Raw genomic sequence first — 15,719 nt, 5'->3', positions numbered from 1 at the left:
GGCCAAAGACGTAATACAGCCCTCTGAATGGTCTAATGCGAAAGCTTTGAATATTTATGATGCTGAGATTGCCTAGCTCTTCCTCATTTACTCTGACCGCAGGCAACTATTGTGGAGTTCAATAAAGTAAGGAAAGTACACAATGAGAGAACTAAGTGTAAATTTAGTGAGCATTTTTTTTCTCTTTCAACTTGCAGAGTTTGGGGCAATTCAAAAACATGACTGTACAGATAATGTGATTTGCTTGTTCTGAGAAGAGCAGTCTGCTTCTCAGTCACAGGCATGCATCAGGATACAGGACACCAGGCTTTGTTAGGGACCATGATGCTCAAGCATCAGGTCAGTTCCTCATTCTGACAGACAAGCAGTTGGACACAGAGTATAAAGGAGTTTCTGGTGCTGTCCTCAAAGGCAAAAGATAGATCTACAATTTGTAAGATCCCAGGGAAACTAAAACGGATGGCCAATTTTCCAAAAAACAAAGAAACAAAAAAAAAGTAAGTATTTTCCTTATGAGTGCAGCTGGATAATAGTGATTTCCTAACACGTATAAAACCTGGGTGGTATCCCTAGCACAGCAAAAACAACATAATTCTGGGTGTACCTAGATCTGAATCACTACAATACTACTATTCTACATTTATTATTTCTTCACTTTAAAGCTAGATCTCAGGAAAAAGCATTATAAAATAAAATTCCTGGTTAAGAGATTATCCTTATCTTCTATAAGTACATATTTGAGAGTACAAATAGTATAATGATTATGCTTATAATATACAGATTGACTGTAGATGAAATTTAGGTAAGAATAAACTGTAAAAAGGAGATAAGAATATCCATTATGCTGTATTTAGAAGTGTTAGTACAAAAACAATTTAAAGCTATATACCTGCTAGAGAATTATACTTTCTATGAATGTTTCCTAATCTGACAAGTCAGGGAAGTTAGTGAAACATTGAATATTAATATTAGACATACAAAAATTGTGGTTTTGTTATGAACCAGTATTTTACTTTTGAAAAATACAGAAAACTCCAAAGATGCCTGCACTGAGTAGACATATATAGTTAATTTTTCTTTTAGCTATTGAATTCTCTCTCTCTCTGACCCCTGTCTTTGTATGTCTCAGAGTGAATGTAGCATCTGTGTCATTGGGCATGACTTTTGAGTATTTGCTAATAATTTAATGTTTAAAATTATTTTATTATCTAAAGGTTACAATAATCTAAAGATTACTGTAAATGTCATTCAAAAACAACATTGCTACATTCCATTAATATTTGGTGGATGAACACCTAATAACAAATATATTGCAAACTTATTGAAGCTATTTGGTGTCTGTGCCAGCCTTGGGGCTTGAACTCAGGGCCTAGGAGCTGTCCTTGAGCTTTTTGCTCAAAGAAGTGTTTTATCACTTGGCCACAATACCACTTCTGGCTTTTTAGTAGTTAATTTGGAGGTAAGACTCTCATGGACTTTCTTTGAACAATGAACTTCAGATCTTAGTCTCCTGAGTAGCTAGGATTATAGTCATGTGTTATTTTTATAATGACCTTATAGTGATACAGTGAATGATAAATTTTTGCTTAGTAGCTGCACAAATGAGACAGGGTCAGAGGCCCATTGTTTTAGCATCATTTTTGGTTGGTATTCTAGAAATTTGAAAATGTATAAAATTTGTCTTTATCTTGAAAGTGTCAGTAAAACTATTATAAATTTGGATATGTTTTCAGGAAAGTAGATTTTGGAAAAGCATATTATTTCTTAAAAAATGTATACATTTGTATACTCCTTACAGAATGAGCTTAATATATCTGTGATGTGTATGTTGGTATGAGACTATTCTTGATAGGACCCATTCTAGATAAACAAAATACCCACCTATCCACAGCATATAACTGTGGATCCAGGAAATGGCATTTAAAAAGTTATTTGGTGTTCTTATTTTAAAGCTTTTAGATAATTACATGATACAAATATGATATTTTCTAATGGTTCTGTGCTTTGGACACTTTTTATGGAGAGATTTTTAGCAGTACTTCATATTTTAAAGTTGACAAGTTGAAAAATAAATATTCATAACGATTATAAAAACACTAGGTGAATGTAATGCCCTAAAGCTATACTTATATATAACAATACAGTTACAGACTAGCATTAAAAATTTCATCCATATTAATAACCTGTTTAATAATCAATTCTGTGACCCTGAGTTTAGCTGACTGGACCATTATTCCACATCAAGTTAGAAATTCTAGCTTGACCCATAAACAACAAGTTGGTAGATCTTTTATTTGGCTAAGAACAGTAATAACTTGGAAAATAAATCTAAAAATTTTGTTCATTTAAATTAAATGCCTTAGGTATACACAAGAGAATTAAGTAAAATATATTCCCACCTGGTACATTCGCTAATATAAAATGACTAAACATTGAATATATACAAATCGAAATGAGTTTTAGAATCATTTGAAGGAAAATGTTCTAAGAGATTAGTATTTTAGATTATAAAAATACATCTTAAGGGCTGGGAAGTTGGCTCAGTGGTAGAGAGCTTGCCTTGCATGCCTGAGGCCCTGGGTTCGATTCCTCAGCACCACATAATCAAAAAGAAAAAAGCTGGAAGTGGCACTGTGACTCAAGTGGTAGAGTGCTAGCCTTGAGCTGAAGAGCTGAGGGACAGTGCCCAGGCCCAGAGTTCAGGCCTACGACGGGACCCCAAAAAAAAAATCTTAAACCAAAATTTTAAATATAAAACACATAAAATAGCATATGATGAGATAGAAGAATACAAATAACATATCTTCCCTAATAATGTTAAAAGCAAAATTTTAAATGTAGAATTGGCATGAGAAATATTTTACAAAATATTATATAATGAGCCAGGTGCTGGCAGCTCACGCCTGTAATCCTAGCTACACAGGAGGCTGAGATCTGAGGATCACAGTTTAAAGCTAGCTAGACAGGAAAGTAACCACCAGAATATTGGAAGTGGTGTTGTGGCTCAAGTGGTAGAGCACTAGACTTGAGCTAAAGAGCTGAGGGACAATGCCCAGACCCAGAGTTCAAGCCCCATGACCAACATAAAAAAATAATCGACTTAAAAATTGTAGGATCTGCTTCATCAGAAGAAACTTGAGTATTGCTCCTCAGTATAAAACTTGATGCTGTCATTAAATAAAACTTCTGTACTAAAAATAAAATTAAAGGAGCAAAACAAGTAAAATATATTGAGTCACACTGAAAATCAATTATTACTATGAAAAGAAATATTTTAAAAGATGAAAATAACCAACCTTTTTTTTTCAAGGGAGGCTCTTCTATTTCTCCTAAATGAAGACAAAAATATTAAATTAGGAAAGCTTCTTAACATGGGGAAATATGGCTAGTTGTGCATTTTTTTCCGTTTACTCTTAAAAACCCTCTTATGTCTGAAAATCATAGTTCTTTTATTTTGCTTTCCAAATTCCTAACTGGTAACTTTGATTATGTACTTTTATTTGAGATAGCTTTATTTCTATGAGTTCAATAAAATTGTGGCTGTGGTCCAAATTATACATTATAGATCATAATAATTTCAATTCCTTGTTCATCGTGACTTGTCATGGTGCTAAAACAAATATATATTCAGACAAAATCATGGAAGAGGCCTCTCACTATATGAGCTTTTCTGTTAGCCAAGTCTGAATACATAATTTCTGGTGAATAATCTTAACCTGAAAATATGTCATTTAGCCAACAGAATCACTGTTCTTTGTCCTTTCAATACCCATTCAGTGGTAGCTTATATATAAGAGCTTATTTTGCTGTTTTCTTTTATTCATTAATATATATGAGAGAGCTGAATAATTATGTGACATTTAGAATGGGTCCTTCCACTCTATGCTTCGATTAGGTTCAATAAATTGACTGTTTAAATTGTGCATTTAATAAGATAGTTTCCTGCTGTTGACGCTGAACAAAAGTAAGGTTATACAGCATATCTATTTCTTAGTTTTAATGTTTTTATTTCAATCTTCCTGGAGATAAACCTGAAAAATAGCCACAATATTTTCTCAGAGAAGTATATTAAATATACGAGTCTATTATGGGCTTGTAGGTGTATATAATAAGATTCTTTGTATTATAATGCTACCATAATAGTAGCATCAAATTTTGACATTTTTCCATAGTGGCAGATAAATTATAACATGAAAATCAAATAGAGATCAATTTAGTCTATTTTTCAGCTTACTGAAATACTTTAGTATTCAGAAATATATTGATTCAACCTGACCTAAGTGTTCATTTGGGTAAACCTTAACAAGTTACTGTCACACATATCTAATATTGGTCCCAACAGTTAGATATAACTCTATATTCTCAGTACCTTTATCAATGTCCTCATCCGCATCATCATCTTCATCATCAGCCTCAGATGAGATGATGTCAGACAACAAAGAAAAGAAGCCATAGACCCAGTCTGTGGTTTCCTCCACAGCATCGTGTACAAGTTTGAGAGGATCTGACCCAATCCTGGCAATGGAGCTTGCTAAAAGTAATGAGAAACAAAACAAACATTTCACAGTCATTCCAAAAGAAACTAAGAAAATTTGGTTTGTATTTTCATAAGTTGTTTTTTTGACACAGTGAATATATCAATTTCTAAAATTTAAATACCCACTGGCTATAATATTTTGCATCAAAATGGAAAATGTTATGCTGTATAATGCTTAAGTAAAAAGAGAAATTATAGAGCCTGATGCTGGTGGTTCATGCCTATAATCCTAAATATTCAGGAGGCTGAAATCTGAGGATACAATTCAAAGCTAGACTGGGTCTGAAATTCCATGAGATCTTATGTCTATTTAGCTACCAAAAAGCTGAAAGTGGAGCTTTGACTCAAGTAATACTAGGCTTAGCCAAAAAGCGCTCGGGATCAGCTCCCAGATCCTGTGTTTGAGCCCTAGGACTGCCACATTTCTGTCAGTTAACTAAACTGTTTGTGGTCAAATTAAGACCAATTGGTCTATTTACTATAATTCTTTATTTCTTTTTTCTTTTTTTCCCCCCCAGGGTTGAGGACCGAACCCAGGGCCTTGTGCAAGCCAGGCGGGCGCCCTTCCGCTGGGCTAAACCCCAGCCCCTATAATTCTTTCTATAGAAGGAAAAACCTGTAATTTCAGGGCAGTGATTATGTCAAGTGCAAGCGTCATTCAATTAGTTTTATGATTATTAAACATCCTAGTACCTTAATTAAAAATATTTAAACTTTTAGTAATATCAGTAAATCTTTTTATTATATCTTAGGATATTTTTAAAACATGGATAATGAGAAATTAAATAATAAAAGTTCAAGTAAATAGCAAGGTTAGGGATTTCCAAAGATTGTTTTTCTAATTTTCTAATTATTTGAAAATTGCTCTGAAAAAGCAAGAGTAACCTTTAAGATCTAATTAAAGAGATGACTAAAAAATTGGTAGAAAAATTCACCTGATTTTTCATCAATATGTAATTCAGTTTTAGAGCTATGTTTTTCCTACTTAAAAATATTTTAGGTTTTTAGAGTATCTATCCTTTTCCAGAGATCCAAATTATATCAGTGTATTATATCATCTAAAGGTTAAGTATTCCAAAATAAAGCTTTTATTCTGATTGAGATAGGAAGTCATTGAAAGGTGGAGCAGATGAATAAAATGCTTAAGCATAAGAAACCTTTTATTTCCTGTGCTGAAGATCTAAATGATGACAGTTAGAAACAGTCAGACAATGAGCAGCCAAGTGGAATAATTTGGAAGAAAGATGATGGTAATTTTTGGTAGTCTAGTAACTGCATATGATATGAGATGTGGTCAGGTTCTGAATGTAATTCTGTGAATTTAATTAACGGTATATGCTTTCAATTTGGCTCTGAGATGTGAGAAAAGAAAGTTACCAATATAACTTCAACATTTTTGGTATGAGAAACAATAAGGATAGAAAAATCACATCTAGTAAAATAGAAGAGGCCAAGAAAAACAAAAACAAAAAACATCTAGCTTTCCTATGTTGAGAGGAAGGGTAAAATAAAAAAAGTAGCCAAGTTTTAGACTTCCCAAACTTACAATGCCCATTAAACAACTATATACAAATGTGTATATATAGATAAAAATGTATATATTTATAACTTCCAATTCAAATTACATACATAGAGAGAGATACACATCTGTATATGTACATAATTGAACAACATCAAGAAAAGCTATCAAATTGAGAAGTGGAAATGAGGTTTGAGCATAATATGGGCAAAGCATAGTGAGACCCTTATCTTGTAAAAACAGGCCAGGTATGGAGATCCATGCCGGTCATCCCAGCTATGCAAGATGAACAAGTAGGAGAATCATAGCCCAGGTTGGCTCAGACAAAATTTCAATTAAAGTAAAAGAAGGCTGAGGATATGGCTCAGGGGTAGAGTACTTGCCTAGCAAACATGAGTCCCTGGATTCAAAGCCTAGTATTAAACAAATAAATAAAAAAGTAAATAAATATCTACAAATCGAAGTTCTACCTCCAGTTAAGAGCTTGAGAATGAAACAAGGTTGAGAAGCTATGGTATTAGTTAGGGAACCAGGAAAAATTCACTATTTAGAAAGCAAGGATGTAAAGCATCTAAAGAGAAAAGAAAACATACCAAGAAGAATAAAGTGATCAAGTGACCAAGAAGACTTTAAGTACCATGATATCTAAGAATGTTACTGTTTTTTAAATTTTGTTTTATTATAAAGATGTTGTACAGAGGGGTTACAGTTACATGAGTAAGGTAATGAGTACATTTCTTGTCAAGCATTGTTACCCCCTATATTATTTTTACCATATAAGATGATGCTAAGTGAAATGAACCCCAAAATATGGACATAAGAAGTCTTTCTTTGTTGCTGTTGTTTTTAATGTACTATGTGTTTTTTTTTGTTTCCTTTGTATGTTCTTCCCTCTGTTGTCACTGTATGTGATTTTGGTACCCTGCATCTTGTATATACATTTGTCTAATTTGGGGAAGAGAAGGGGAATAACAAAACACTGAAACAAGGATACAGGATGACCCATTGTAACAATGATACCCACAAGACACTATATTGGAAATGAACTTTACAACTTCTGGTGAGAGGAGAACAACAAAGAATGCTCCTTTTAGATACAATGTGACTGATGTCATTGAAGAGAAGGTTCATCAAAGTGCCTTCAAGGTCAAAGGGGAGAACTTGGAGGGGGTCAGTAAGTATATTTTACTGCAAATTAGAAAGATTGAGTTATATTTGAAGAGCAACTTGGATTACAGTTGTTGTTTTTTTTAAAAAAATGCATTATTAAAATGGAAAGAATCAACATTGGCTTTGACTAAGGAGAAGAGAGGGAAATGGGAAAAGTATTCCTAAGGAAACTTTTTATTTGACGTTTTTATTTTTGTGGAGTTGGTGAACAATACAGACCAGTAATGATCTCCAGTGATGAAATAGTAGTCTCGGGGAATCCTAGCTCTGTGATTATTGATAATATGCCTTCACATTCTCCACCTTATTTTTACTGCATTCGAGAGAGTTTTACCAGAACATGAAAAAAATAGTAGTCTGAGTGTTGAGATTAAATCTTAGAGAAAGGAAATGAATTGTTAATTGCCATCGAGAACTCTCAACAATATGGAAGAACCTAGATATTGTACTGGCCCCATTAAAGGCATTTTTATCACTAAGTTATTTCTAGTAGCAATGCACTAGAAATATGATTTTTATGATTAGAGGAGAATATTTCCTTGTTCCTCATCTTTTTAAAGTGTTAATTGAGGAAGTTCACAATAAAACCCTACCAAATATTTGCCATTCTATTATGCCCATGCTAAAAGGCTCCATGTGAAGTTAGCTGCTCCAGGTACATGGTATCTTCAAATCAGAACATTTTCAGAAAAGCAAAGTTTGTAACATATGAATACATTCTGATTTTCAGCCAGGTGAACAACTTCTTCAGACATCATCTCCAAACCATATCAACAGTGAACATAAACAATGCAACTCAAACATTCATTGATTTTTTTTTAATGCTTAACAACAAAGATGGAACTAAAGGCTTCATGTTCTCACTTTTTTTCCTTCCATATCTTTTCTGCTTTCTTGTTTTCTATTTCATTCCAAGCTAACAGTAAAGCCAGAAACTAGAATAATAAGTAACATAAATCTAAGGTAGGCAAGAATTCCAAAATTGTTGACCTACACTTTTATTTTTCAATATTTTAGTTGAAAGATTTATTTAAATCTTTCTAATGTTACACACTTATAATGGATTACTACAAGAATTGTATTCCTACCATTACTTTTTTTCTTAAAATACACAGGAAGAAGGCCGCATGCTTGTATATTCTTTCTTCTTCAGAAAAACATTAGGTAGTTTAGCTATATCTACAATAATGATCATTTCTTGCACAAAAATAGTTTCTCCACTAAAGAGTCTCATTTCTTTTTTAAAAATTGTATTGTAAGGGTAATGTGCAGAGGAGTTAGAGTTATATAAGTTGGGTAATGAATATATTTCTTGTCGAACAGTGTTACTCCTCCCCACCTCATTTTCTCCCACTTTCCCTCCCCTAACTCCCCTTCCCTCCAAGTTGTAGAGTTCATTTCTAACAGCATCTTGTGAGTACCACTGTTACATTGGTTCAGCCTTTGTCCTTTGTCTCACCATTTTGTTATACCCCTTCCCTTTCCCAAATCAGATAAATGTATATACCAAAATCAGGGTACCAAAATCAAAAACAGTGACAATTGGGAATAATCCAAAAGGAAAAACAAAATGAAGGAAAAAATAAATAACTTCACACAGTCCATTAAAAAAAGACAGAGCTGGGAAGGTGGCTCAGTGGTAGAGTGCTTGCCTTGCATGCATGAGGCCCTGGGTTCCTCAGCACTACATAGCAGAAAAAGCCAGAAGTGGCACTGCGGCTCTAGTGGTAGAGTGCTAGCCTTAAGCTGAAGAGCTGAGGGACAGCACCCAGGCCCAGAGTTCAGGCCCAATGACTGACATAAAATAAGTAAATAAAAATAAAGACAAAAAAATCCTCTTTCCATATCTCAGAGTTCATTTCAAAAAGCATCATTTTACATGGTCATACATACATAGCTATTGAGCTATTGTGATCTTCTGCTAGGACTATTCTAGACATATACTAATTATTACAAATGAGAGAAACCATAGGGCCTATGTTCTTTTGTGTCTGGCTCACTTCACTCAATATGACTTTTCCAAGTTGTTACATCTCCTTACATATGGGATGATGTTATTCTTTCTGATAGAACCATAGAATTCCATTGTGTATATATACCACATTTTCTTGATCTACTGAGGGTCATCTGGGTTGGCTCCATAAAGTACATACCTAGCAAGATCAATAGAAACCCCATAGATTGGGAGAAGATCTGTAGCCATACAACATACAAGGGCCTCATATCAAATATACCTAGATCTCAAAAAGTTAAACCCCTCCCATAACAAATCCTGAAAGGAATAACTACCCCCTTAATAAGTGGGCTAAAGACTTAAAAAGAGACTTTTCTGAAAAGGAAATAAGAATGGCCTATAGACACATGAAGAAATGGTCAACATCTTTGTACATAAAAGAAATGCAAAAAAAAAAGAACATTGAGATTCCACTTTAGCCCCGTTAGAATGGCCATTATCAAGAAAACAAATAATGACAGATATTGGCGGGAATGTGGCCAAAAGGGAATGCTACTACACTGCTGGTAGGAACATAAACTGGTTCAACCACTCTGGAAAGCAGTATGGTGGTTCCCCAAAAGACTCAACATAGAGTTCCCCTATGATCCAGAAATCCCACTCCTGGACATTTACCCAAATGATCACAAAGAAGGCCACATTAAAGCTACCAGTACAACTATGTTCATTGCAGAATTATTTACTATAGCTAAGATATGGAATCAACCAAGAGTTTCATTTCTGGATATCTTGCTTTAATTCACTTCTGTCAACATTTTGAAATTACTTACACTAAAGCATTTCGTGAAGGTAGACCTGGCAAACCAGTGGGGATTTACAAGTAAAGATTAAAGAAACAATGAAAAGAAGACAAAGACAAACACACTAATAAAAATGAAGTACAATTGCTGTAGTATAAGCTTTGTACTGAATAACTCTCTTTTATTATGTAATTTTTTCAGTCCCTGATCTAAAATATTATTACATAAAAGAAAAAAAGAAGGAAAGAAAGGCAGAAAGAAGACACAAAGACAGGAAGAAAGAAAAGAGAAAAGAGAGGGAGAGAGAAAGGAAGGAGGAAAGAAGGAGGAAGGAAAGAAAGGAAAGGCTAGAATGAAGAAGAGAAAGGAAAGGGAAGAATAAAGGAAGGGAGAGAGGGAGAACATAGGGAAGGAGGAAAGAAGAAAGAGAGAAAAGAAGTGAGGGAGAGATGGAAGGAGGAAAGAAAAAGAGACAGACAGGGAGGGAAGGAAGGAGGAAGGACGAGACAGAAGAAAGACTAAAATTGAAATTCACTTTCCCATTGTTTAATCAGAGAAATATTTTATTCAGATTTGGATCTGAGAGGCAGAATGATTGGGAATGACAGCTAATAAGAGACATATTATTTGGATTTGACTGTATGAAATGTCTGAGGTGAAAGAAGAAACACTGGGTTTGAAGAATGGAGTAGAGAGAGAAAGGCAATTTACACCCTACAAAAGATGAGCTGAAACTTGAGGATAAACTAGAACCTCCATCAGAATTGTGCCCTTCAAGGTCGGTTGTGACTCATTCAGGAGAAGCTATTGCCTTTCTGTGTGGAGCAAAGTAGGCACCTGACCCTGGAGTGAGAGCAGCCAATGGAAGATCTGGCAGGAGCTGGCATTTTTGCAGTCATAGCTGCTGTGTTATGCCAAGCAGGTGAGCCAAGACTACAATGACATCATGAGAGCACAACTGTGCTGTTCCCCTGCAGGGACTTGTCCTCTGCGTCCAGACGTGGCCCAGGTTGATTCCTGACTCACTTTAACCCAGAACAAGAGGAGGAATTCTGGAAACATAGCAAAAAATGATAAAATACAAATCTTCCAAGCCTTGTTTCAGTTAGCCCCAACATTTTGCCAACTTTACTTATTTCCCCACTTCTCTTCATTTTTCATTTTTTTCCTGGCTTGTCAAATCATTAAACATGGATCCTAGCTATATAAATTTTTAATCCAAGATAATTAAATAGACTACATTGCATGTGTATTCCCTAGTACATTTTCCAATAGTTACATACTTGCAGCATGCATGCACGTGCACAAGCACACACAAATTGAAAGCAAATTTTGCTTCCTTATTGAGCTAAATATTAACTAAATACTGTTCTTTCTTCAGAAATATTATTCTGAGATTAAATAGTCAGCAAAAAGTGCTCATTGGATTGAATTGTCATAGCTTCTAAACTTGTTGAATAGGCAAACCCAGAAAATATGAAATTCCCCAAAACTATGTTTTTAATATTGCAATAAAATTTATGAACACAGGAGCTCCTTTCCCTTTCTCTACTTTTATGCTTACATCTATGTTATCTTTCATTGGAAGTCTTGATTCTTAATGATATTTAATGACAATATTTTCCCTTTCAAATAAATAAAATGACAGCAATACAACAAATAATAGAGTGAAGGAATTTTCCAATTTCTGTTCATGTCTTTTTGGGTTCTTGAACTGTGTCCCAGTGTGTAGAGAATTGGGTATGACCAAATCTTTTGAAGTAAATCATTTCTGTAGTTTTGCAATTAAACTAATCTAGAATTAATTCAATTGATTTCCATATAATTTCTAATTTTAATAATTTCTTGTTTTCTGCCATTTTTTAATTACAAAAAGAAAACATTAACAATGTCAATTTAAAAACTATATGAGTAGGGATGATACTGTTCAAAAAGAAATATACTCATTTCCTGACTTACATAACTGTAAACATTACATAGGTTTCATGGTTTCCCTTATTTGCAATAACTAGTAAATGTCTGAGTATATGTCTGAGACAAATAGAACAGGTCAGATAAGTTGATGTTAGGTGAAATGAACCAAAGATAAGCATTCAAATCTTTTTTTCTTTCATGTGATTGTTGCTAACATATTTATAAGATGATTTCTTTGTTGCTTTGTATGTCCCTCCCCCCACGGTATAACCCCTGCTTTCACTTTATTTGATGTTGGTATAATTTGTGCAGGGGAAGGGAAACAACAAATCGTTTAAATAGGGATACAGGTGGACCCATTGCAACAATGAGATATACAAGTCGTTATGTCGAAAAATGAACTTTACAACTTTGGGGGGAGGTGGGGAATGGGAAGGGGAAACAAAGGAGGAGGCAACAATGCTTGATAAGAAATGTACTCATTATCTTGCCCAAGTAATTGTAACCCTTCTGTATGGTATTTTCTCAATTTAAAAAAAATGGTGAAAAAATATAAAAACATTCTATATATCTTACTATAGCAGTTTGTTTGTTTGTTTGTTTGTTTTTGTCAGTCATGGGGCCTGAACTCTGGGCCTGGGCGCTATCTCTCAGCTTTTCAGCTCAAGGCTAGCGCTCTACCACTTGAGCCACAGCACCACTTCCAGCTTTTTCTGCTTATGTGGTGCTGAGGAATAGAACCCAGGGCCTCATGCATGCAAGGCAAGCACTGTACCACTGACTCACCTTCCCAGCCCACAATAACAGTTTTTTTTTTAAAAAAAAAAAACTGAGTCCTTACTAAAATAAATTTTGCTCCTATCCCATCCCTTTCTGTGCTTCTCTCTTCCAGTTTTTAGTTACTTCATTTGGTTACTTTCCAGTTTATATTTCCATTATTTCACATACATATTCATATCCAATATTATGCACCTAAATTTTTAAATAGAGTAGAAATAAATTTCTAATTGCAGTTTACAGCAACCTTACTTTAGAATGAGAGCTGAGGAAAAAGAAAGATGCAAATATTGAAGGACTGTATTTGACTACTTTGTGAAAATGTTAGGTAACATCAGGAGTCAAGTAGGAATTGCCTAGAGTGCACGATTATGAGATGCTTAACTAGTAGTATGGGGCTTTTCATTCACTCAGTATTCAAGGGGCCTGGGGAAAAGGAAAAGTGCAGAAAAAATTCTATGTTCCTATTTTAGCAAATGAATACAGAGAGTCAAATACTGCATGATTCAACTTATAGATGGTTTCTGCAATTGTCAAATTTATAAAATCAAAGAGTGGAACACTTGTGGTCAGTAGCCAGAGAGAAGGAAAAATAAGGAGTTGTTCACTAATTAGAACAGGCTTTAGTTAAGCAGGATGAAAGAATTTCCAAGACCTTGCATGCAATGTTGAGCTTATAATCAGCAATTCTTCTACATACTTCAAAATTTGTGGAGAGGGTAATTTCATATTATTTTTCTGTTTCTAGTTCAAAAAAGATTTTCCAAGTCTGTGAGGTCTAGAAAAAGAAACAAGATGGTGAAACTGCACAAAATTTGAAATGTAGGAAACAGGCCTAGAAAAAAAATACAGTTAGCATAGTCAGGAGTTTTAAGTTTGCTGCTTCAATGAACATTGGAGTGTAATTAGGAAAATTGAGAAAATTGGAGTTAAAGATGTAAACTTGGAAGTCATTGTCTTTGGAGGTTAATTTTAAGCAAACTTCTAGGAAAGTAAGAAAAAATATATGCCAACGAGCTACATTTTCCTTCAAAATAAAAATAAATGCTGTTTTGCATAAAATAGATGTTCTCACTATTTACCTTACATATTTAATTGTTTAAAACTGTTCACTCCCTGTACTCAATTTTCATATCTGTCTCTGTTAGAGGATTGTTTCTAATGTTACATTGAGAGCTACATAGTAAGAGAAGCAGGCTAGCTGGTGGGCTGTGGCAGCTTTCTTTTATCACTCATTGCTTGTTTAGGGAGCATGAGGGTACCACAATGTAATAGGTGATATTTTCTAGTGGAGGTAAACAAATGAAATTGCAAAAATATGAGTTCCAAGAGTTATAGGAGCTAAGATTTTAAGAAGGATATGATCATCAAGAACTGCAATATGGCACTTTTTCCCAAGAAAAAAAGATATGAAATGTGCACTGATTTATTAGCAAGTAGTGTTTGACATTTCAGCAGAGTAAAGGAATAGTGTTGGTCATGCAATGGCCTAATAAAAAGACTTCATTCACTGAAGCAGGGAGAGTGAAGAAAGGCTTCGGGATTAAAAAGGGATAAAGGAAAGTAAGAAAGATTTGTTTCATTTTCCAAGTCAGAAAACAAGCATATTGAGGAGAGTGAGAGAATGGGGAAGTTCTGAAGACAAAGGAGGGAGATGGTCCTTGACAGCATTTAAAGGATATCCTGTCCTTTCTGTTCATTTAGACCCAAGACACTCATGTGGCCTTAAGAGTAATTAGCATTTTAAAACCTAAATCTTCATTAAGTAGTAACATTTATTTCCTGTCTAAATATATCTTCATAGATGACCATCATCTTCTAGATGTGTCTCTACATTTTCTCCTTTCTTTCTCCTTAGCTAATCTATATATCTATTATGTATGTATGTAAGAATCTATGTATGTATGTATGTAAGAATCTATCATCTGTCTATATATCCATCTATCTATCTATCTATCTATCTATCTATCTATCTATCTATATATCTATATATATATATATATATATATATTCATCCATCAATCTATCTATCCTAAAATGGTAAAAGACATCACAAGAAAACTTTGTAACTAAAAATTCCTGACTTCTATTAAAATCGAAATAGTCCAAAGGGTCATGGAATGTTGCCACATGATTTTTTAGTCACCATCCCAGGCTTTATTCAAGCCAGACCTCATTCTACTCTGTAAAACAATAGATGTTTCACCTAATTAAACAAAGACTCCAGCCTGAGCTAAGGATCAGGTAAGACAATAATTATTTGCACAGAATCATTCTGTAAACATCCTGACACTATTGTTTACCCTGTGGACTGGACCTGGGTACTAAGAATATCATGATCCTTCTCAGCAAGTATTCAACTCTTCAAGACAAATTTGTCACTCTCACCCTAAAGACAATAAAGACAACCATTTTTCATTCTACTGACTGAAAGTGTATTCTATTTCTAAATCAACTTTACTGTTATTTTATTACATTTATATATTTTTGCCTGAGTGTCTCTCTCTCTTTCTCCCTCTCTCTCTCTCTCTCTCTCCCTCCCCCCTACCCCCCTTTTCTCCCTTCCTCCCCCACCCCTCTCCTTCTGTTTCTTTTCATCTTCTGGATACTACTCATATGAAAATAAGTGCCCTTCCTTCTACCTCCTTCCATGTGTTCTATGTTCTAAAAGTTTGCATCCGCACAAAGTTTGTGACAAATATCTAATCTTTTAGTGACAATGTTAGAGTCTTTGAGAGATGACTAGGTCGTGAAGGCAAAACTCTCAAAAATGAGATTCATGCCTTAATAACAGACTGATCGCCCTCCCCACTTTACCCCAGAAAAACCTCAGTATACCCCTTCTTATGGTATAAAGCTATAGCAAGAAGACATGTCTGCTTTTATGATAGCAGACCCTTATTACCCTGCTAACAATTTAATCTTGAACTTCTCAATCTCTAGAGCAGTAAGAAATAAATTTCTCTCATTCTAAGGTGTTTGGTCACAGCAACCCAAATAGACCAAACAACTGAAAATCATGTGAAAAATAAAAGGTAGAATGCAAAA

At 34.4% G+C, this 15,719-nt stretch overlaps 1 protein-coding gene across 1 annotated transcript in view; it reads right to left on the bottom strand.

The window, feature by feature from the left end:
* Positions 1-15,719, bottom strand: part of Trdn (triadin) — a 101,672-nt gene that overhangs the window by 36,291 nt on the left and 49,662 nt on the right. Inside the window, exons 3-4 of the mRNA XM_013035108.1 lie at positions 4,370-4,531; positions 3,297-3,329 (exon numbers count right to left, since the gene is read on the bottom strand). Of these exons, the coding sequence (XP_012890562.1) occupies positions 3,297-3,329; positions 4,370-4,531 (195 nt within the window). The remainder of the gene's footprint in view (positions 1-3,296; positions 3,330-4,369; positions 4,532-15,719) is intronic.

The sequence above is a fragment of the Dipodomys ordii genome, unplaced genomic scaffold (assembly GCF_000151885.1).
Source record: "Dipodomys ordii isolate 6190 unplaced genomic scaffold, Dord_2.0 Scaffold204, whole genome shotgun sequence".
In the NCBI taxonomy this organism is placed as follows: Eukaryota; Metazoa; Chordata; class Mammalia; order Rodentia; family Heteromyidae; genus Dipodomys; species Dipodomys ordii.
Note: the sequence above shows the minus strand (reverse complement) of the source record. Positions and strands in the feature narration are given on the sequence as shown.